General features: G+C 41.7%; 1 protein-coding gene and 2 non-coding genes across 4 annotated transcripts; all 3 read right to left on the bottom strand.

Annotated features, from left to right (window-relative positions):
• Window positions 1-14032: 14032 nt before the first annotated feature.
• Window positions 14033-22478, bottom strand: SLC25A3 (solute carrier family 25 member 3). 2 transcript variants are annotated; one of them, XM_075209339.1, is made up of 8 exons: window positions 22357-22478; window positions 20452-20613; window positions 18200-18324; window positions 16296-16475; window positions 15887-16068; window positions 15228-15400; window positions 14470-14580; window positions 14033-14386 (listed from the first exon to the last, which is right to left on the bottom strand). In XM_075209339.1, exons 2-8 carry the CDS (start codon window positions 20603-20605, stop codon window positions 14226-14228), a joined length of 1086 nt encoding a protein of 361 aa, XP_075065440.1. In that variant the 5' UTR covers window positions 20606-20613; window positions 22357-22478; the 3' UTR covers window positions 14033-14225. The 2 variants fall into 2 exon arrangements, with proteins under 2 accessions (XP_075065440.1, XP_075065439.1); XM_075209338.1 differs by lacking the exon at window positions 18200-18324 and adding an exon at window positions 17938-18062.
• LOC142156276 (small nucleolar RNA SNORA53) lies at window positions 15541-15784 on the bottom strand. Its single transcript, XR_012692341.1, has one exon. It is a non-coding gene; the product is annotated as a small nucleolar RNA SNORA53 (small nucleolar RNA).
• Window positions 16586-16824, bottom strand: LOC142156275 (small nucleolar RNA SNORA53). The gene has a single exon (XR_012692340.1). It is a non-coding gene; the product is annotated as a small nucleolar RNA SNORA53 (small nucleolar RNA).
• Window positions 22479-23814: the final 1336 nt, after the last annotated feature.

The raw sequence follows: 23814 nt of genomic DNA, 5'->3' as shown, positions 1-23814 counted from the left end.
CCGCTACTAATAGCCTCTTGCACCGTACAAGTGCACACCATCCAGCAGTGATTAAGGGTATCCCCAAAGGGGAACTATTACGAACAAAACGTAACTGCTCGGATAAAACAACTTGTGAAAAACGATCAGAAGAAGTTATAGTGAGATTTAAACATAGAGGATATGGAAGGAGAGTGATCAGAAACGCAAAAAACTTTGTATCAAACAAAAATAGGGAATCCCTAATTTTATCCTCACACAATCAGGAACTAAATAACAAAGAAACTAAGGTGAGGATGATTGGAACCTTCTGCACAGAATGGAGGGAGCTAGTTGATATCTTTCAACATCACTGGCATGTTCTCCTTTTAGATCGAGATCTGAATAGGATTCTGGGAGAAAGAATCTCCATGAGTTGGAGAAGATCGCAAAATCTTAATGACCGTCTAGTCCATAGTCATTTTCACAATAGAGTGACTAATAACAACAGAACCAAAGGCTTTTACCAATGTGGATCATGCAAAGCATGCCACTATACGGTCATGACAAAAGAATACACTGACAAATATGGAAAGATCTGGAAAATAAACGACTTCTTAAATTGTAATTCGTCAGGGGTGATATATTGTTTATCATGCCCTTGTTCTAAAAAATATGTTGGTATGACCAGCCGTCCTTTCAAGAGAAGGCTTTTAGAACATATTGGGAACATTAAAAATGCGGAAAAGGATCAAAACAACAATAAAAAACTCACCTCAGTTGCGAGACATTTCTTATCATTTCATAATGGAAACCCTAAATTTGTGAAGGCGTACATTATGGAACAGGTACATCTGGGAATTCGTGGAGGAGATCTACAGGGAGAACTCCTGAGGAGGGAAACCAAAAAGATTTTTATCATGGGTAGTATATTACCAGAAGGCCTTAATGACTATACGAGTTATTTGGCTTTTGTATAACTGAGAGAAATAATCTAACTCTTCTCTATTAGATTATTTGTATGAGATAGTTTGTTTCTTGGAAGTGGCGTAACAATATTCCAATTATAAACAGTATGACAACTGAAGCTACTAGAAACTATCTGAAGTTACCTGATCTTTATGACCACAAAGAATAAGATTCTCTTATTCAATGGGAATCTAGACTACATCAAATACAATATACAAACCAACATCCTGAGAATATATGTATATGGTTCCAGTTTATGGTCACAATGGTTAATTATATTATTCTTTTTGTTCTGTTTTCTGTTTCACTACTATCGAATTAGTTTTCTTACATAATTCGTCTTATTCACAATTACATCTAATTTTGTACACTATTTCACTTAGAATTAAACTATTATACTATATTATTTAAGTTGCATATCCAGTAGTTCACTTTTAAAAGGGCATTTGATTGCCCTAATATTGTAACATATAAATTATTTCGTTTGGTCACTAATATTTATAATCTGGCACTTAAATCACTTCATCTCACCCATAAATGAGGAATATCAATAGGCATAATATATACCACTTAGATCATATCAGATATGTCCCGCTTTCTATTTGCAATAGAACATAGGGATGTATTCACACATATAGGTAATAAATATGTACTAGTTATATAATTTTACAAAAATCTATTTAAGTAGGTATACACTGATATTAAAGATAATAACATCCTTGTAGTCAACATAATATATCATCTTAGATCAGATACATACTTTTTATATATATCAATGTTTTCTATATTTCCCTACATATATTTTTCCATGACCAAATATACCTACCGTAACAGCATTGTAGATCATGGATATAAACGGAGTTCCGTTTATGGACTAAACAACAAAGGTTTCCATAGTAATATAAGGTGTCAATAGGATTCTAGGATAGATAGAACTTGATATACTATAGGCAGAGACAACTGCCGATCATTCCTATGAAAAGGACTTTCTGATTGGATCTCCACTATGACGCGTACAAAAGGGCGTCTACTTTACAGCTTAAATAGCCAATCATTACTATGGCTCGTCTTGCCTTGAGAAAGCATACAAGCGAAACGCGCGTCGGCGTTCGCATTGTATCTCACACGCTGCTAATTAATACCTACTTTTTAATAATAGAGTTTAACACCAGATCCCTCTAGATTAGATTGAGTTATTATAATGGGTCTACACTTTGCCGTTTTACCAGTAATAACGGGCTAATATATAGCTGTCTCACCATATTATGTGATATCCTGATATGCTATAAGAGCTACACCAACTACGGCTTAAATAGATTCATTTATTGACTCCTTCAGATGACTCTCGTGAACATAGAGATTAGTTAACTTACCAATATATCTCCTCATATGAAACTGGGTTATAATATCGAGTCAATATATGACTACTTCATAGTGAACCGTGACAATTATACACACTATAAGACTTTACTTAATATGGTCCTAACTAAACCTACTATCACTCTCTCTAAATAACTTGTTGTGAATATAGAGACCACTGCTATAGACGATCCTAGTGCTACTATAGAAACAGACACTACCGTGTGCCTTTGCAACATAGTAACGCTAGCCTTACTTAGGCATATACGGTCATCTATACCTATCAGTATGAATCACAGAGAGCAACTATATAACAAATTATAACAATAAAACGGTGAGCCACACTAACTACAGCTCAAACAGATTGATTTATTGATTCCTCTAGATGACTCTCGGTGAACATAGAGATCAGTTAATGCATCTCCTTATATGAAATTTGGGTTGTAATTAGGAGTCAGCATATGACTACTTTATAGCGTACTGTGACAATCATACATATTAAAAGGCCTTATTGAATATGGTCTCAATTTAAATTATTTTCACCCTTGCAGATAATCCCTTGTGAATAGAGAGACCATTTAACCTATAAGTGAAGTAATTGTCTTTATTCTGCCATAGACGATTCAAACATATCATTGCGCACCATCGTGTATCTTTGTAACATAGTAACGCTGACTTTATTTAGGCATTCACGGTCACTTATACTTACCAGTATGAATCATAGAGAGCCATCATATAATAGATAGTGTGTATTACTAAGGTTTATCATTACTCTATACCATCCATAGTATTAACTATATATTATTGGGGTCTATTCTCATTAAGATCCCAGGGATGAAGGAGTAACCTATTACCACAGCAGCTTAATATTGTTATATCAATACTTATTACTAATAAAATTAAGTGAGAATACAAGCGACATTGCAGCTGTAACTGCAATTTTATTTTCACTCCCCTCACTTTGTATCTATTTTAAATTTTCGCTAGTTGTATCAAAAAATTTTAATGAATACCAATAAAATGTAAATTTTATACTCTATACCCTGGAGTGCCCCTATATACACTCTCTTTCTCTTTGTAAAATATGGGGTACTGCAGGCAAAGAGGACTCAGGTTTTATGACAAATAACAGAACGTCATCAGCAAAGAGACAGATTTTATGATGGGTGGTACCAATAATAGACCCTTTGATGGCAACAGTTCTAATTTTGGTGGCCAGGGGTTCCATAGCCAATGCAAAGATTAACGAGGAGAAGGGGCATCCTTGCCTAGGTCAGTTAGTGATCTGAAAAAAGGAGGAAAGGAACCCATTGCTGAAAAAAGGAGGAAAGGAACCCATTGCTGAACACCCTGGCTGAAGGATTGGTTTATAGTATGGAAACAGCTTGGAGAAAAGAATCACCAAAACCAAATTTTGTTAAGACCGCAGACATATATTTCCAATGAATCCTATCGCATGCCTTATCAGCGTCTAGAGATAGTAGCAATAGGGGTACAGAACTAGCATTATGTGTCTCAATGATGTTTAATACTCTCCTGATATTATCTGGTGCCTGTCTGCCAGGTACAAAACCGACTTGATCCAGAAGGATCAGTTGGGGTAGGATGGGTTAAGACGGCTAGCAATAAGCCTAGGAACGATTTTAAGGACAGAGTTAAGAAGTGCTATGGGATGGTAATTATGGCAGTGGGATGGATCTTTGCCTGGTTTAGGAATGCATATTTGTGCTCCAAGCATTTCTCCAGGTAGGAATTTATCTTGGGAGGCCGAATTATAGTGTGGTGAGAACAGGGGTTAGCGCGGACTGGAAGAAGTAGTAGTCATGCGTAAAGCCGTCAGGGCCTTGGGCCTTTCCGCGCTTCATAGATTTTATGGCACCTTTAACCTCATCATCTGTCCAGTCCAAACACAAGGCCATAGACACATCTGGTGATAAGGGCGGGAGCGAGATAGATGCTAGGAACTCCTTAATAGATTCAGTCGAAGGATGAATCAGAGATGTGTCATCTTTTAGGCTATATAGACCTTTGTAGTAAGATGCAAACTTGTTTGCTATGGTAAGTGGAGTGGAAATATAGGTACCTTGTGCATTGCATAGGGAGATGTTGATTGAGTCTATCTATGGCATTAACTTGTAAGAGAGAAATTTTATAGATTTTCCTGTGTAAAGCATTTAGCTCTGCTTTAATCTTGTGATCTGAAGCGGTATGTTTATGCAGGGCGTCCAAGGATGCAAGTTGTGTCTCATAGGAAGCTTGCACCTTGTACTGCGTTTTTTTTGCAGCTGCTGCTTGAATTGCTGTCCCTCTCATAAGAGCCTTAAGGGCACACCAGTGGGTGTAAACCCAGGTACCTTCAGGTTTATTGGTCTTTAGATAGGAATCAAGGGCATCTTGCATGATCTGTCCCACCAATATCGGCTAAGATATAATTTGTTATCTCCAGGGTCTAAGGACAGGCTTCAGCAATGGGTCCTTACTGCCATATGGGGACATGTTATAGGTAAAATCTTAACATTTGTAATACGTTGTGGGTCCATTTATCAGACAACACAAGGTCAACGTGGGAATATAAATTGTGAACTTGGGAGAAATACGTGTAAACCTTTCTTTCCTCTGTGATAAGCTCGCCACACATCATACAGATTAAACTTCTCTAGGAGCTGAGAGAAAGCATAGGAGATTGAAACAAAGGAAGCCATGGACTGGTTGGAGGAAGTAGAGGAGCGATCTAGTTTGTAATCTGGGGCTATGTAAAAATCGTCCATACATAAAAGTGTTCCTCGTTTTGCATTATGAATAACCTGACGGAGTTTCTTAAGAAAGGGAAGTTGACGGGAATTCAGGGCGTAAAGAGAGACTAGTGTAAAGATTGACGCCCTATCTTTCCCCCCAGTATCACGTATCTGCCATTTATATCAGTAACTTGTTTCTCTGATTTAAAAGAGCACTTAGCACCAATCAAAATGGCTACTCCATTTTGCTTAAATGGGTCAGAGGCTGAATAACAGGTTGGATATTTCAAATTATGGAATTGAGGCGGGGAATGCAGTGAGAAACGAGTCTCCTGGATAGCTGGATAGCTGGTTTGTCAGTTGGCCCTTCTCCTGCTGAATCCCTGGTTTATCTGCATCAACTGATCTAATGTGTACCGACCCGGCTTGTCAGTTAACCCTTCTCCTGCTGAATCACTGGCTTATCTACATCAACTGATCTACTGTGTACCGACCCGGCTTGTCAGTTAACCCTTCTCCTGCTGAATCCCTGGCTTATCTGCATCAACTGATCTACTGTGTACCGACCCGGCTTTTCAGTTAACCCTTCTCCTGCTGAATCCCTGGCTTATCTGCACCAACTGATCTACTGTATACCGACCCGGCTTGTCAATTAACCCTTCTCCTGCTGAATCCCTGGCTTATCTGCACCAACTGATCTACTGTATACCGACCCGGCTTGTCAGTTAACCCTTCTCCTGCTGAATCCCTGGCTTATCTGCATCAACTGATCTACTGTGTACCGACCCGGCTTTTCAGTTAACCCTTCTCCTGCTGAATCCCTGGCTTATCTGCACCAACTGATCTACTGTATACCGACCCGGCTTGTCAATTAACCTTTCTCCTGCTGAATCCCTGGCTTATCTGCACCAACTGATCTACTGTGTACCGACCCGGCTTGTCAATTAACCCTTCTCCTGCTGAGTCCCTGGCTTATCTACATCAACTGATCTACTGTGTACCGACCCGGCTTGTCAATTAACCCTTCTCCTGCTGAATCCCTGGTTTATCTGCACCAACTGATCTACTGTGTACCGACCCGGCTTGTCAATTAACCCTTCTCCTGCTGAGTCCCTGGCTTATCTACATCAACTGATCTACTGTGTACCGACCCGGCTTGTCAATTAACCCTTCTCCTGCTGAGTCCCTGGCTTATCTACATCAACTGATCTACTGTGTACCGACCCGGCTTGTCAATTAACCCTTCTCCTGCTGAATCCCTGGCTTATCTGCACCAACTGATCTACTGTATACCGACCCGGCTTGTCAATTAACCCTTCTCCTGCTGAATCCCTGGCTTATCTGCACCAACTGATCTACTGTATACCGACCCGGCTTGTCAGTTAACCCTTCTCCTGCTGAATCCCTGGCTTATCTGCATCAACTGATCTACTGTGTACCGACCCGGCTTGTCAATTAACCCTTCTCCTGCTGAGTCCCTGGCTTATCTACATCAACTGATCTACTGTGTATCGACCCGACTTGTCAGTTAACCCTTTTCCTGCTGAATCCCTGGCTTAACTGCATCAACTGCATTTAAAACATTATTTTATATGCCATTATTTTGTTTTTCCTGATTGTACATTTACAAGTTTCTACTTTTTACCTGTTATTATTCTACTATTTATATGCCTTTATCTTGTTTTTCCTGATTTTATATTTACCAGCAACTAGTTTTGCCTGTTATTATTCTTGCCTATTTCCATTGTCCTTATTACCTCTCCTTCTATTATTCTTTGCCTTCCATGCCCTAATTGGTTATTGTCCTCCATCTTGCTATTGTCTCCCTGCTTATTCTTACCTGTTATCCGCTGTCCTTACTATCTTACTGTTCTGCTATCATTCTTACCTGTCTTCATTGTCCTTATTATCTCACTGTACTGTTGTTCCATGCCCTCCACAAACTAATTCGTTATTATCTTCCACCTTTTCATTGTCTTCCTGCCTTTGTTCTTACCTGTTTTTCACTGTCCCCACTATCTCACTGTTCTGTTACTCTCTCTCCCTACTATGCCTCCCCGCTCTCACTCCATACCCATACTCTCCCCCCGCCCTACCTCTCCCGTTCCTCCCCGCCATCCCCCGCGCGCTGCTCATCTTGCTAACCTCATCCCCATTTCCCCCCTCTCCTCTCCCCCTTTCTTCTGTGCCCTCTGGAATGCCAGATCCGTCCGCAACAAGCTGACTGCTATCCACAACCTCTTTCTATCCAACTCCTTTAACCTTCTTGCCGTTACTAAAACCTGGCTCTCCGATTCTGATACTACTTCCCCCGCTGCCCTCTCCTTCACCCACTCCGCCAGGCCTGGTGCCCGCCCTGGCGGTGGAGTTGGCCTCCTCCTCTCCTCCACCTGTACTTTTCGTGTCATTCCCCCTGAACCCTCCCTCTCCTTCTCCTCTTTTGAAGCTCACTCCATCCGCCTCTTCTACCCCATCCATCTCCGCGTCACTGTCATCTACCGCCCCCCTGGCCCCACCTCCCTCTTCCTTGACAACTTTGCTAGCTGGCTTCCTCACTACCTCTCCTCCGATCTCCCCTCGATCATTCTCGGTGACTTTAATATCCCCATCGACAACCCCACCTACCCTGCTTCCAGCAAACTGCTCACCCTCTCTTCCTCCCTTGGTCTCACCCAATGGACCTCCTCCTCTACCCACTGCCTTGGTCACTCCCTTGATCTTGTCTTCTCCTACCTATGTAATCTCTCCGACTTCTCCATCTCTCCCTTTCCTCTATCCGACCACCATCTTCTCTCCTTCTCTCTCTCCTCTTCTCCTGCTCCCCTCCCCCTGCCCAAACCTACTCTGTCCATACGCAACCTCGATGCTCTTGACCCTGCCTCTCTGTCCTCCTCTCTCGATACCCTCCTTTCTCCCCTTTCCTCCCAGGCCTGCCCCAACCAGGCGGTCTCCCTCTACAATCACACCCTTACCTCCGCTCTGGACGCGGTCGCCCCTGCCCACTCCGTCCACCCCCGCTGCTCCAAACCCCAACCCTGGCACTCCAAATTTACCCGCTTCCTCCAAAAATGCTCCCGTTCCGCCGAACGTCACTGGAGAAAATCCCGCTCCCTGGCTGACTTCCTCCACTTTAAATTCATCCTTTCATCCTACAGCTCTGCCCTCTCACTCGCTAAACAATCTTTCTTTAAATCCCTCATCTCTTCCCAGTCCTCTAACCCCCGCCGCCTCTTTGCCACCTTCAGCACTCTTTTGGCCCTCTCCCCTCCCCCCACCCCCTCCTCCCTGACTGCCTCTGATTTCGCCTCCTTCTTCTCCTCTAAAATCGAGGCCATCCGACTTGAAATCTCCTCCTCTCTCTTCCACCCCTCCCACTCTTCTGTCCTCCCCCCCCAACCACCTTCCCCTCCACTCCTTCCGTCCCACCACCGGCGAGGAAGTCCACTCTCTCATTTTATCCTCCCCCCCACTACCTGCCCCCTGGATCCCATCCCCTCCCACCTTCTTCGCTCCCTTTCCCCCACCACCTGCTCCCACCTCGCTCACCTCTTTCATCTCTCCCTCTCCACTGGCATCTTCCCCTCCTCCTTCAAACATGCTCTCGTATCCCCCATTCTTAAGAAACCTAATCTCGACCCCACTTCTCTCTCGAACTATCGCCCCATATCTCTTCTCCCTTTTGCCTCCAAAATTCTCGAGAGGCTCGTCTGCAGCCGTCTCACCTCCTACCTTTCTGAATACTCCCTCCTTGATCCTCTCCAGTCTGGTTTCCGACCCCTCCACTCCACTGAAACTGCCCTGGCTAAAGTCACCAATGACCTCCTCTCTGCAAAAGCCAGGGGCCACTTCTCCCTTCTCATCCTCCTTGACCTCTCTGCAGCCTTTGACACTGTTGACCACCCCCTCCTCCTTCACACCCTCCAGTCTTTCGGCCTCTCCGGCCCAGTCCTGTCCTGGTTCACCTCTTACCTTACTCACCGTTCCTTCTCTGTCACCACCTCTGGGTCTCTCTCCCCCCCATCCACCCTTCCAGTTGGGGTCCCTCAGGGCTCTGTTCTGGGACCCTTACTCTTCTCTCTATACACCTCCTCCCTGGGTGAACTCATCAGCTCCTTCGGCTTCAGCTACCACCTTTACGCTGACGACACTCAACTATACCTCTCCTCTCCTGATCTTTTTCCCTCCCTCCTCTCTAGGGTGTCCGCCTGCCTCTCTGCCATCTCCTCCTGGATGTCCTCTCGATTCCTCAAACTTAACCTTGCCAAAACTGAGCTCATAGTTTTTCCTCCCTCTCATACCCCATCCCCTTCTGACCTCTCCATCACTGTCGACAACACCTCTATCTCCCCTGTCCCCCAACTTCGCTGCCTTGGTGTCATCCTCGACTCCTCTCTCTCCTTTGGCCCCCACATCCTCTCTCTTGCTAAATCCTGCCGCTTCCAGCTGTGCAACATCGCTCGCATCCGGCCCTTCCTCTCCCAAGATGCCACCAAATGCCTTATCCACTCTCTGATCATCTCCCGCCTGGACTACTGCAACCTCCTCCTCACTGGCCTCCCCCACTCTCATCTCGATCCCCTTCGATCCGTCCTTAACGCTGCAGCTAGGCTTATTTTCCTCTCTCGCTGCTCTTTTGTCTCCCCCCTCTACCTAGCCCTTCACTGGCTCCCATTCCCCTTCAGAATCCTCTTTAAGCTCCTCACACTCACCTACAAGGCCCTCGCCAACTCCACTGCGCCCTACATCTCCACCCTCCTCTCTATTCATGCTCCATCCCGCCCTCTCCGTTCTGCCTCTGACCGTCGCCTCTCTTCCCCCCTTATAACCTCCTCCCACGCGCGTATCCAAAACTTCGCCCGCGCTCCCTCCCTCCATCATAACTTCCCCTAATCTGTCCAGCTTCAAACGGGCCCTAAAAACCCACCTTTTTCTTAAAGCCTTTCTGTCTCCCACTTAACTTCCTACCTTATCTTCTGCCTCTGTCCCCCTACTCTCCCTCTCTCCCCTGCGTCTCTCTGTCTGTCCACCCCTCCCCTTAGATTGTACGCTCCTCTGAGCAGGGCCATCTCTCCTCCTGTTTCCACTTCTAACTCTGCTCTCCAGCTACTTAGCCCTCCTCCTCGAGGGTCCTCCACCCCACGTCCACTCTCGCTCCCTCCTCCCCCCTGGGGGTCTCCCTGTCTTCCGCGCCCTCCTTCTTGGGCCCCGTCGTTTGCGGATCCTCCCTCCCCCTTCCCCGCCCTCTCTAGCTGTGCATTGAGCGTACTGAGTTGCTGTGTTTACTGTACTGTGCTGTCTCCCATTGTATTGTGATTTTGTTTGTCTCTGTACGGCGCTGCGGATGCCTTGTGGCGCCTTATAAATAAATATTAATAATAATAATAATAATAGCTACAATGTCTGCATTTTGGGCTGCAAAGGTTGTGAGGGTAATTCTCTGCTTATTAGGGGAGTTCAAACCTTTCTCATTTATAGATAGAAAATTAACCATTATCCTTGAATAAAACTGTGGTTAAGGTTGCGAACTCAACAAAATAGTCTGGGGGGGGGGGGGGGGGAACATCTCCAAAAGATTAAGGAAAAAACAAGCGAAGGACAGGAGAGGAACGATAGGAGGAAGACAAAATAAAAACTGAACGAGTACCCATGAGGGAACTAAAAATTATGCCACTGAGGGAAGGAAGTGGCAGAAAAGAAGTATGTGGGTGCGTTTGCCTGGGCCTCTTACCTAATGTGGTCTAAACAATATATATGAACAAAACCATTAAATATACAATTAAATACACATGCACCTTATGCATTATTTCTGCACCATGCATGTAGTGTACCATGAGATCTGATAGCAAAACAATGGTGTACAATATTTGGTACCAATACCATAACAGTTTAACCCCTAAGATCAGTAAACAATAAAGTCTGCAAAAAACCATAACAATTTGATAGGAGCATAGGAGAGTACCTCCGTGGTGAAAGAAGGAGAGTGTGCCCAGGAGCGTGTTATAGGGGAGCTCTAGCTGATGTACTACTGATTAGTAGGAAAACATATTTGAGGGATACACAGTTTGTAACCGTAAGGACATGAGTCAGTATAGACATACCAGCTTCAACAAGTTAAGTGGAAAAGAAGTCTTATGTGTTGATTGTAGACCAATCCCTGGTAACTTGGCTCGTTTTAGGGATGGCGGTTGGATCTTGTTTCTGGACATTACAATCTTTCAGGATCTCCATGGCCTTGTCAGAAGACGAGATAACCACAAAGCTACCATTCCTGTGGACCAGCATTTTCGTTGGGAAGCCACGGCGGTATTGGATGTTAGCTGTTTGTAAGGCCGCCATAATCTGGTAAAACGACCTGCGCTTGGTCAGAGTGACAGCAGATATGTCTGGGTATAATTGTAACTCCACTCAAGTAAGAGGATGACAGGGAAGCACAAAGAATCTGTTCTTTAATTCTGTAAAAAGTGCACCTGTAGCATAGTACCTTTGGGTGCAGAGTCCGGGTCATTTCTAGGCTTGGGCAGACTATGAATACGATCTATGAGGCGGTCGTTGGTCGAGGATGGCAATAATTTGTGGAACAGGTCCATGGCATACTCAAAGTTTGGTGTTAGCAAAAGAGTCCGGTATACCACAAATTTTGATATTGTTGCAACGTGATCTGTACTCAAGATCCACTATTTTGTCCTTGTTCCCAGTAACATGTTCCTGTAAGAGGTCATGAGCAGTTAAATTAATTTGGGAGGCGACACATTTGTCCTTTCTGGCTCCCAACTGTCTTACCTGTTTTGATTTCTTTGATTGATGCCCCGAGTTCAGAGGTATTGCAAGTGCTTGAAACAGACAATAGAGACAGAATGGACCTCAAGGTAACAGAGCCAGCTATTCCCAAGGCCTGTGCGTCATCTGGTGCCCCAGATGGATGTTTACATTCTAGATGAAGAAGCCTGGTATCTTTGGCATACTTGTCATGTTACAGCATGAGTTGACCCTAATCTGTGTGTCTGTGTGTTAGGGAATTTAGACTAAGCCTCAATGGGGCAGGGACTGATGAGAGTTCTCAGTAAAGCGTTGCCTAATTAGGAGCGTTATATAAATAATGGCGATGATAATGAGGATGTGCAGCAAACTTGGACAATGATACAGGAGAACCAGTGCCAAAGAAGGTCACTGGAGGGATAAGTTTGTTTTTTATTAAAGCCAGGATAGAGGAGATCAGGCCATTAGGAACTCACACACTGTATACTTATTAATGGTTTATGCAGTTTAGATGTTATAGTCTCTGGTGATCCCCAGAAAATAACTTCTCCGGGTTCATATCATTTGAAACAAGGGACTCTAAAGAAGGGTACCTCTAAGGCAGTGGGTGTCAGGACTGGGGAGAGATCATGCGGTAGCTCTTTACAAGTCTGTAGGTTAGTAGATGGAAAGGGGTGGTAGAGCTTGTTATCAAACCTCACTTCCTCCCCAGCAGCTGTGGGTGACTTTATAAGTTTCAACACCCCCCCCCCCCCCCTTTCCCACTTAAACGGCTGCAGTGCTAAGGATAAGTGGGACTCATTCCTAGTACTTTTGGAGGTATAGATTGAGGACGAGTCCCCCAATTTTCTACATACTTTCTCATAAACCACATAATTTTTTTTTGACTAGACTGGTCTCTTAAGTCATTGATATTTTCTGGTACATATTCTGTTGCCACTCAAGATGCACTCAAATATATTCAACATTAGCTGTGACTGTGGACCGAGTTTAAGCAGAAATCAGCATTTAAGCTAAGGAAAGGTCTCAGATGTGAGGTATTTGTTTACAGGTACTTTATTTATATTAATTATGTATTTTCAGACTTTGCAGAACTAGGTGTATGTTTGAAAAACTGGCAGGAGCATTATTATACAGTACAATGAAGTCCAGGGTGGACTACACAGCAGAAGAAAATCTTTTAGTAAAGTCCTCATTACTCACTCCCCATTTTCATTTTGAACAGGATAAATGTATTTAAACAAACACTTTCCTTTTACTATTGCTATACCCAAGCATATTTGTCCAGGTGAAATTAGTCTTACGGTTTCAGAACCTTTCATTTCTTATTTTAGATAAATCAGACTTTTGGGTGTATTCCTTGCAACTCAAATTCTGTCTTCTGATTTCTAATGTCCAAATGCCCTATCTTTGCATCTATTTTCTTTAACCTCTAAAGCCAGATTGGTATAATTTTGTACTTTTCCCTAGTTCTTATTTGCTTTAAAAACACAGTTCTAAAACTGTACAGATATACTGCAGAATATGGCAGCTGGCTCAGTGTGTGGTCCAAAAACAAGTCTAATGTTTGATAATGATCCTATCAGGTGGAGTATTGGCAGACAGATTGGTAAATGCAGACAACTATAAACTGTATGATGTAGATCCTCTAACAGTATGCAGTTTTCTTAGAACTTAAAAGGGAGGCATTACAACTTTTCCACAAATTCTCATTACAAATATTGAGGTTAAGAAAAAGTTGTGTGCTGACCCAAAGAATGGGCCACGCATGCTACAGGAATAGAAATGAACCCTATTATATTTAGTTGTCAATGTACACAATCCAGTTATATTTCGAATAATCTGAGCACAGCTCACATGCTGTTATAAGTTAATCAAAACACTTACATCAGAAATTAGTTTATACAATACACTTGCCACGCTTGGTCTTGTTTTCTACTTTTGCATTTTCTTTTAGCTTTAAAAACAAACCAACCACATTCTTACTCACAGATAATACTGACATACTTCACCATATTTTAAAAGGTCACACATGAATTTAAGTTACAGCTAGCTCATTCACTTTCAATGCCAAAACATCATGCAATACATGTAACAAAGACCAAAATACTGGAAGAGTTGTTAGTCTTTGTTCATAAACGTAGTAATACTTTTACCAAACCTAACAAAACAAGTAGGGAGTCAAGAGATCTCCACCATGCAACTACACACTTCACGGTTATTGTTCATAACTAAATGTATACTTGTAATAGGAATTCACTGAATCTTCTGGTTTATTAGAAGAGACAAGTACAGTTGTAAAACCACAGTTACAATTGTGTGCTACCAAGCAGAGTGAACATACAACCAATAATTACATCTGAGAAAATGTTATATCCTACATGGTTGAATTTATAAAAACTTTAGCTTAAAGTGTCATTGAAGTTTCCATTATTTAAGTCCAACTGTTTATTCGGTCAGGCCAAGTTTCTTCTTCAAAGATTCTGGCATCTCAGGGGGAGGAGGCCGGGGAAGTCTGAAGTAGACCTTCACAGAGTCATAAATAAACCACTGCAGAGCAGTTAAAGTACCAATCATAATAATACGGGCTGTTAGCCCTTTCCAGACACCTACAGAGAGAACAAGTAGTATAAATGAGATTACAAGAAATACAGAACAAGTTCAAAAAACAACCCTAGTAGTAAATATATACCTTTTGGCCCAAGTCTCTTAAGGACTTCCATGGCAGTGCTTCCCTTTTCTTTGTTCAACACAGAAACCACAGAATCAGCAGGATGGGAGACAATGGCACAAAACACACCAGCTAGAAAATAAAAAGAGCATTGAAGCCTTTAGAAACGTTGAACATAAAGTGAAAAGCAATTTTGAAGACATCTCATTTATATTAGGAAGAATTGCATACAAACTATACATAAACTGGCTCACACACATCTGCATGATGCAGCCCCCTGCAGGCCATTTTTAACAAGTTACAGAGGGCAGACAGTGAACATCTCTATGAAGAAATGAAGATGGTTGACTTAGCAAGGGGGACTATGGATGTAGAGCATAGACTATATTACCCTGTCCCACCACACACTTTGGGAAGACTAATGCACACCAGCCTCTCAGACTCACCCTCCATTCATCTGTCAAAAATAGCATAGGTGGTGGGTAATGTCATCTATGTGTACATTGGCTTTTGAATGGTCAGGCAATGTGAGGAAAAGAAAAAAATAAACACATTTTGCAGCCAACCTCCTAACCGTCTATGTGAAATAGCTAAATGCTTGTATGACAGAAATCCTGAATCTAAATAATTAAAACAGGAGGGCAATGCAGAAATTAGTATTACACAAGACTATAGCATTATAACTACTAGTGTTCTGTATGTGTGACATCACCCTACAGCATACAGATACAAAGTCATCATTCCTGGGATGGAGAAGTCTTCATTGACAATCAACTTACCAATATAACCAGCGACAAAAGTCACAACCAATTGCTCAGCCTTTGAACATTCACTTCGTGGCTTAGGTACAACGTGTTTATAGAGGGCTTCAACTGTACGCTCAAAGCAAGCAAATTTCATCATGGTGTATGGAATCTGCCTCATCCAGAGGGGAGCAACTCCTTTGTAGAACCTGCACAAGTAATAAAATGTGTTTTACTAATGTCATGTACAAATAAATCCATTTTAATACATTGATAAAAAGGCAGAACACTAAGTTGCATAGAGAGCCATCTCTAGGTTCATCTTATGATACAAGAAAGAGGCATTTTGATTGTCCTCACATCAGCCATATCCTATTGGTGAGACACAGCACACAGTAAAACTGCAGCTGCTGCCAGTAGAACATCAATAGCCAATGTGAAGGTATGTTATTCTCACATGCCAATGACTCAAGCACCTTTGACTATACAACCAATAAAGTTGCTGGATACCACAGAACTGGAACTGCTGGAAGGATCCATCAGAATTCAGAACAAGTGGATACCCACAAAAGGTGGATCTAAGGGAGCATGTTAGATACCAATTTGTGTTTAACAAATGTAATATCCATCTACCTTTTTAAGATTAGACAAAGTCTACACATGTCTGCAAGAAATTAGGAAGCATTTAAACTTACGCCCAGATTCCTTCTTCAGCATACATCTTGGGAGCAGCTTCCCGTAGTGTGTTTGCATATCCTGGTTGTGTTTGGATGCGAACCTTTGCCGCTTCCATTGGAGCCAGAGCAATATCAGCAAAGAACTCAGCGCTGGCAGATGCAGCCAGATACAGAGATGTGCGCCACAAATAAGTGTTTTCCTAGAATATTGAAAAACACATTACCTTTGAAGTGTTTTTATGTGCAATTTTATCAGCTAAAAGTATATAGGGCTGTACATTGAAAACATAGTGAATTATTTATCAACTTAAAAATTCAACACTGACATTTGAAACAATATCATTGACTATGCGTTTCATATTAAATACTCGGTAGAAACACTTAGAACAAGGAGGTATAAGATTTCCACACATAAAAAGGGCCTTACCTCTCCTAACATATTAGCGTACAGGACTTTGAAAACTTCATAGAATCCAAACTTGCACAATCCTTGCATAGAATATCCTATAAAAGTTGGTGCCCATCCCTTACCAAGGCCACGGACACCATCTTCCTTGAGAGTTACAGAAAAGCCGTTGAAAATGCTCTTGTACTTTTTGGGATCCACCTGGAAGAAAATAAAAAGTCAGCAATTCATCAAGAGGTTGACAGGATAACAAACTTTGAAAAGAAAATGGGTGGTAGGTGGGTGCAACACATACAAAGTCAGGAGTTACAAATGTCTGCACTTGGCCAAATTCTGATGGTGGGAAATGGTTTTTAACCACTGTCATCAGAAAGAAAGGGTAACGTGCAGGTATATTAGTCTCACATGCCAATGACTCAAGCACCTTTGACTGTACAACAAAAAGTTGCTGGATGCCAGTTAACTGGAACTACTAAAGCAAACGAATTGCTGGTAGCAGAACTCAGAATAACAGTGACATCCACAAAAGGTGGATCTAAGGAAACATGTTTACAAACAGGTTCTGTAACAATAGTGCATTGCTGTCTAGTGGGCCTTTGTATTAATTTAACTAGCAATCCTCATTTTATTTAATTATGTAAAGAGTTACATTGTTTAGATTTAACATCATAAGTCCATTAAGTTAAACATTTCATCATGCTCAAAAACCAGAGATCCATTTCTTTGCTCAATTTAACCAGTGTCTACCAAGACTGGCTTCCTTGGGAATGCATTTCAGAGTTCTTGGAGTAAAGAACCCTTCTCTGCAGGCCATTAATATATTTATCTGCAGTAACCATATTCAGACTTTTTTTTAATCTCTAATGTAAATAAACCATAAACTCATTGCTCAAATCCCATCTCTCCCATATTCATTTTGTTACCTCCACTTTGCACTCTAGCTCTAGAATAAATCGTTTATGAATTCAAGTGGTGGGCCCACAAGTGCTTTATAACAAGCAGAAGTAGTTTGAGTCTCTGTCCTTTTAATTCAGGATATCTGGAGGCAGCACAATTACAAACAATTTTAATCATCAACTGACATCTACAAGGTGTCCTCCGGAATGACTGCCACAGCACAATGCATTTGTCTGATGCATGCGGTGGAAGGCATACAGCAGGTGAGCGAGGTGCTGCAATACTGTGGTCCTAGGGCTGCCCCATATTGAGCAAGTAATTTAAAAGCAGAAACTCATTGCGGTAAGACAACACTGGAAGTATCACTCCTTGATTATGCCTCTTTCATACTGACCAGCTGCACAGTAACAGTATAGATATTTTGTATTCTGGGATGTTATGTAGTATGTGGGACCCCTTATTAATTCTGGATAGAACCATCTATATCCCATACATTTCTGCTGCTGAAAATAGTTGCAGAAAATTGCTACTTTTTGTAAGGACTCATTTTAGAACTGCTTGTAACAAATCAAATTCATAATAATGCAGACAATGCTCTATTCTGAAGTACACATCTATACACAACTTATACGTAAGTGCCTGCATCACATAATTGTACTATGCACCAGTATTGCCAGCAAGAATAATTTTTAATTGGTAGCAGAAGTGTACGAAGTGCATTTGAATACAGGTTAGAATATTGTTAATGTGATTATTATATACCCACCTGAATGCGGCATTTCACCAAATCCAAAGGTACAACTGCAGTGTGGGTTATACCACAACTGAGGATGCCACCAAAGCCACAAATTGCATAGAACTGTCCTGAGCCATATTCACAACTGTATTCGCCTGCATGAATAAACCAAAACACACCATGCTTTTCAAACGAACATGCTTAGATGCATAATATTTAGTAATAAAACAAATTAGTCAACACTAGTTAGTTTACACTACACCTTCATTCTAGAATACATGCAAACACAAACCTGAATTCTGCATTTAACCAGATCTAGTGGGACCACTGCAGTATGTGTTGTACCACAGCTTATAATTCCACCAAAGCCACAAAGAGCAAAGAATTTTCCAGATCCATAAGCACAGCTATAGTCCTCTGTTTTAATTAAAATTTACATATTAGGTTTCAAAGTTATAAGCTTTTCAGTACTTGTTAAAAACAATGATTGTACAAGGTGGCCTTGAAATTAAAAACAAAATGATAAACTCTTCAAATACTCAAATTAATGCAAGTTATCATAAATTTATTATAACAGTATTTCCCAATCCAAGTCCTCAAGTACCCATAACAGTGCATGTTTTCCATCTATCTTTGCTGTAGCACAGGTGTACTCATTACTGACCAACACTTTTTGAAAGATCCACAGGTGGAATAATTATTTCACTTGTGACCTTACACCATTGTGTTAGGTCACAAGTTAAATTATACCACATGTGGATAACACCATTGACAGTTCTGAGGAAGATGATTCATTTTTCTGTCTCCCTCTTCTTCTCCCCCTACGTGTCTGCTCATTCAATAAAACCTAGGGCTTGCACTTCCCCTCCCTTACCCCCCTCCAACCTATTCGCCCATCACTGTTTGAAGTGTTATTGAATGTCATGCCTTATTTGTGACCCTTTCCTATATTTGTGTCTGTCCTCAATAAAGCTTCGGGCCTGTGATCTCCCCACACTACCCCACTCACATCCATTGCTTTTTTGAAATGATATATTGTTTAAGTTTGTATGGTTAGTGCAGTACTTTATGTATATTGTAGGAAGTAATATCTTGCACTTTATGCCTTGTATTGTACTAAATTGTATGAATGATTGCGTACACTTGAATGTCATGTATTGTGTGTTTTTGTACCTTTATACAAATGTTACTTTTTCAAACAAAAACAAATAATATTTCACTTATCTGGAAAACCTGCACCGTTAATGGTACCCAAGGACTGGGTTTGGGAAACACTGCTCTATAATACTGTCGAAATCACTCCCAGAAAAATCCAGCAGTATTATACAAACAACTCTAATGCATACAACACAGCGCTAATATAGCATCTCCTTCATTAAGGACAGACACACTGTTCGTTTTCACCACTTTTGCGTCAATAAAAACCTAGTACCTGGTGCACTCTTTAAAAGGGGATATTAGAGGCAAGCAATGGGCATCTACTCTTATCGTCTACCTATGTAGTGGGAAAATTGGGGTGTTGCCTAAGTAACAGAACCTACAAATTCGCCAACATCCCTGTAACACCTAGGTTCCAGACTAAATTCATCCCACTTCTACCAACTTTTCTAGGAAGCATGGACAATATAAACAGGTGTCAGCAATGTTATTAAGGCAACCGTGTGAGGTCCAGAGGTGGGACATCCACTTCTATAGTGGGAGGCAAAAAAAAACAAAAAAAACCTTAACAAGCTAAAAATAAGATACCCTAAAGTATATTCTCAGGGGCTGCAAAGTGCTAGTAATTTTCACCTGTGCCTGTTCACCATGTGCTGTGTAAATCTACAAGAACATTGTGACACATAGCCATAATCTACAGATTGTAATAGAGGTAAAGGCACAGATTACACGCTACATTTCTAAATACATAAATTGACATTTTATAGCTCTGACATTAATCTTATGCTACTTAAATGACTACACTAAAAGCAGTGCGAATGACTGACTATTCAGATAAATGTTTAACTAGTACACATAAAATGATGATGGCTCCCAGAAAGGCAACACTGCAGGTTACTAAACCTTCTGGCATACAAGACTTGTAGCAGGATATTAAAATGTGCTATGTAAGTAAACATACAAAAGTCCATTTGTGCAGATAATGCTATAACTGAGCAATTTTGCTATTAGTTTTTAACTAAAAAAAAAAAAAAAGTGGCAAAAGAGCCCATAGGGCAAAAAGCTAGTTCAGCCATCTAGGGTTGAAACTAGGCAAGCTTGCAGCAGGCAGATTAATTGAGTTTTACATGTTTTAATGTCTTCTATTAACATTCTTAATTTGATACTTGACATTTGGGCTTACAAAGTCAGGATATATGGAAAATGCCACCATAACCTTGTAATAAGAAACCTGTTTGAGTATTACTAGTAGTACACATTGATAAAGGTAATGCTAACTAAACTGTCAAATATAGCAACATAGTGTGACAGAATGACATAGATAAGCATTTTGACCACTCACGAAATGCACTTGAAACTTTTTCAATGTCATTGTTCTATACATACCTTCCCCCACAGTAGTAGCAGCAGCAGCAAGGCGGCGAACAGGTAGGACCTGAGAAGGGTTACTCTTCCTTGAGGTCACACAATCCTGTCCCAACTGGAAATGTGGTGCACTGAACGGGTTTACCCGGGCGAGCTGTGCAACGGAGGAGTACATTTTGACAGCTGTAATTTTAAGAGAAAGGGGTTATTATGCCATTTGATGTCAAGAATTTATCAGAGGTGTGCCTGACTACAAGAAAGAATTCCCCTACAGAGTCAAGCATAGAAACAAAAACTAGAAAAGTTATAGCCTACAGAAACAAAGTTTGTAAAATTCAAGTTGTGGAAGAGTTTCTAAACATGATAATTGCTCCTAGATTGTTTACACCTGCTGCCAAAGGACATCAATTCAGCATTTATAGCTGATTGACAACTACCACAACGGTATTGTTACATTTTGCATCACTGATTTCAAATACCAGAAAACTAAAGATGCTGGGGTTTCAAAGCAGTATTGCAGCAGGGGGCAACAACAATAATGTAGTTCCTATATGCCAGTGTAAGATTTGTATGCACCTTAACATCAAAGTAGCAGTTGTTTGACAGTCTCAGTGTATTAGATTATTAAAAACCGTAAGATACAAGTTTTTTTTTAGATATTCAACTTGTTAAAAAAGGTAATTATTTGAATATAACCTTAAAAGATATATACCAGACACCCAACAATCATTTGCTTTACTTTTTAAGTGTGTTACTTTTTGCATCTTCAATTCTTGGGTTACTAGGAGAAACTGTCACCTTAATACAGGATTCTCTTTTAAAAGTCACCAGACATAATGGAACTCAAAAGTCAGTGTGAATAGCATTTTGCTACAAGACAATGAATGCAGTGGCATTTAGTGAGTAACAGAGCAAGGGCAAATGCTATATGTACTGGCACTATACAGAAAATCAGTCATGGAACTTTTAGAGGTACAGAAAAAAGTAGCTGTAATAGAACATTGTACTTATGTACACTAAGCAGCAGAACACAAATTGTTACCCAAATGACTATAAAAAAAACAAACTCTAGCATGCATAGAAAAAAGACCCCAACAATGCATCCGAAATGTTTCCAGTATGGCGTCCAACAACTTATATAATTAACACATTCAGAACTTTATAAACAAGTATTTAAGATGAACTGCCAAAGACTATTTACAATTGATGCAATGTGAGAATTTATTCTACGGTTACAAGTGAATTACAAATTATAATTTACTCTAGGCTCCTAGAAAGATCCATTTATCATAATTACAGCCATTATATACAGGACCAAATTAGTCAACAAGTAGTAAAACAACTATTTATAGAGCCAAAATGCATAACATTTTTTGTAGAAAAGATTAAAGTCTAGATTTGCATATCATTCTCATTTGACTTTCTGCCATGCTTTAACATAACGGATATGACGATAACTAGCCCAAAGTGACTAAACTGCGCTGAGCAGGTCAGATGTCTAGAAAATGCCAGTTCTACCCTTGCAATACAATGCGGACAAGGCCTAGAAAGCCTGCCTCATACACCCTGTACTTGACCATTGAAGGGTGCAGAGATCAGGGTCTATAATAAGCAGCACTTCCTCCGTGCGCCGGGCCCACACCCCTTTCTCAAGGACACAGGAACTACACGGCCGTGGCTCAATCTACCGAGGCGCTGGGGTCCCCCCACTGCCTGCGTGCGCCCGTAAGACAAAGCGGTCTATGCAGCCCCATAAACCGTTGTAGGGATCACTGCACTCAGTACCACTGGCCATAACCTAACTGCCCTCCTAGACATGCACACAGGACGTATGTCACATCCGCATGCTTGGAAAGAGACCTCCAGCAGCCGTATAACTATGTCCCACTCCCGTTACCCAGCGCAATGCGGCCTAATCACACTCACCTAGAAGATGGCGCTCACTCAGCCCTCGCCGGCTAACAGAGACCGAACGTCCTACAGACCTAGTGAATTTGTCCTTCCTTGACGTCACCGTAACGCCCTTGCACCCCTTGCGTCGAAATTATTGGCTCATACACCTAACGTCAACAGCATCCCAATCTTTCTATTGGCTGTTACAGAAAGGAAGGGCGGCTCTGGTCACGTGATGTACAGTAAAGTGATTCTCATACGTAAAGACCGTTGGTGTCAGCTGATCGTTGTCCTCCTTGACTCTGTGTTTAGTGTATATACATCTGTGATCGCTTCCAATGTCACTGTACGAGGTCAGCAGTGCTGTCACCCTGATTTATAGCTTACCTATTATCCCAGTCGGAAATGTACAATAGAACATTCATAAAGAATACGAACCTATAATGTACTATGAGAATGGCAATGCTACAAATACTGTGTGTTGTACCAGTGACACTGGAATTATGTGTTTTTAGAAAAGTTATTTGGGTATCGTGAAATCAAATCTTTCAGCTGAATGAAACTAGCATTTATTTCGTTTGGGTGTCACAATGGTAGTCTAAGTGAAATGAGTACATCGGTGGGGATACCAGGTGGACAAACGTTCCTGCTCTCAATTGCATACCCCTATACACCTCACCAATAAGGGGCTACAGGCCGAAACTTTGACAGGACCACAAATCAAGGAAAGGGTCGATGGATCGATATCTACGGTCATTCTGTACATATATATATATATATTATCAGTGGCGCACGCAGGGGGGGTCTCTAGAAACCCCCCCCCCTGCGCTAACTAAGTGGCCACTATAGCTGCACTGTCCTATACAGCAGCCGCGGCGCTGTCAAAGAAGCGTCCGCGGCGGTGCTGTATTGTATACAGCACCTCCGCAGACGCTTCTTAGACAGCGCCGCAGCTGCTGTATAGGACAGCACTGGCGAAACTGAGCTGCTGCTCGGGTTTTTTGGTTTTTTTTGGGTCGGCGGGGGGAAACCCCCCCCCCCCCCGACAATCCTCCGTGCGCCGCTGTATATATATAAAAAACGTTCACATCAACATTAAAACATTAATTTGAAGGCAAAGACCTCTGTCCATAATGGCTGAATAAGAGGACAAGTCCGAGATACATGGAAGATATCTCTCACTGTTCCACAGGTGTGCCAGGAGAACTTGAACTGTGAAGGCAATATCTGTGCAACCTAGCTGCTGTAACATATTATCTTTATAACTTTAAAACTTCCAGATGGTATGCACATTTGGACATTTTGTGTAGGTTGGTGTATATAATTTCCCACTGTTCTGGGGATAAAGATAGAGATCCAATTCCCATTTAGATCGAGAGGATGTTTTGAGCGTGTCTGGGATGTGAGTCAGGTGTTGGCACAGAAGGTTATACCACCTTTACCATCGCCCTGTCACGGTTGGCTAACTGGAAATAGATCCCTAGGCTCAAC

This window comes from Mixophyes fleayi, chromosome 4 (genome assembly GCF_038048845.1).
Source record: "Mixophyes fleayi isolate aMixFle1 chromosome 4, aMixFle1.hap1, whole genome shotgun sequence".
NCBI lineage: Eukaryota > Metazoa > Chordata > Amphibia > Anura > Limnodynastidae > Mixophyes > Mixophyes fleayi.
Note: the sequence above shows the minus strand (reverse complement) of the source record. Positions and strands in the feature narration are given on the sequence as shown.

Coding starts and splice junctions, on each gene's coding strand:
- SLC25A3 (XM_075209339.1), bottom strand. CDS start 20,605: ATGTACTCCTCCGTTGCACAGCTCGCCCGGGTAAACCCGTTCAGTGCA. Junction 16,069..16,295: donor ACGCTAATATGTTAGGAGAG/GTAAGGCCCTTT, acceptor TCAATATTCTAG/GAAAACACTTATTTGTGGCG. Junction 15,401..15,886: donor GCTGAAGAAGGAATCTGGGC/GTAAGTTTAAAT, acceptor TTACTTGTGCAG/GTTCTACAAAGGAGTTGCTC.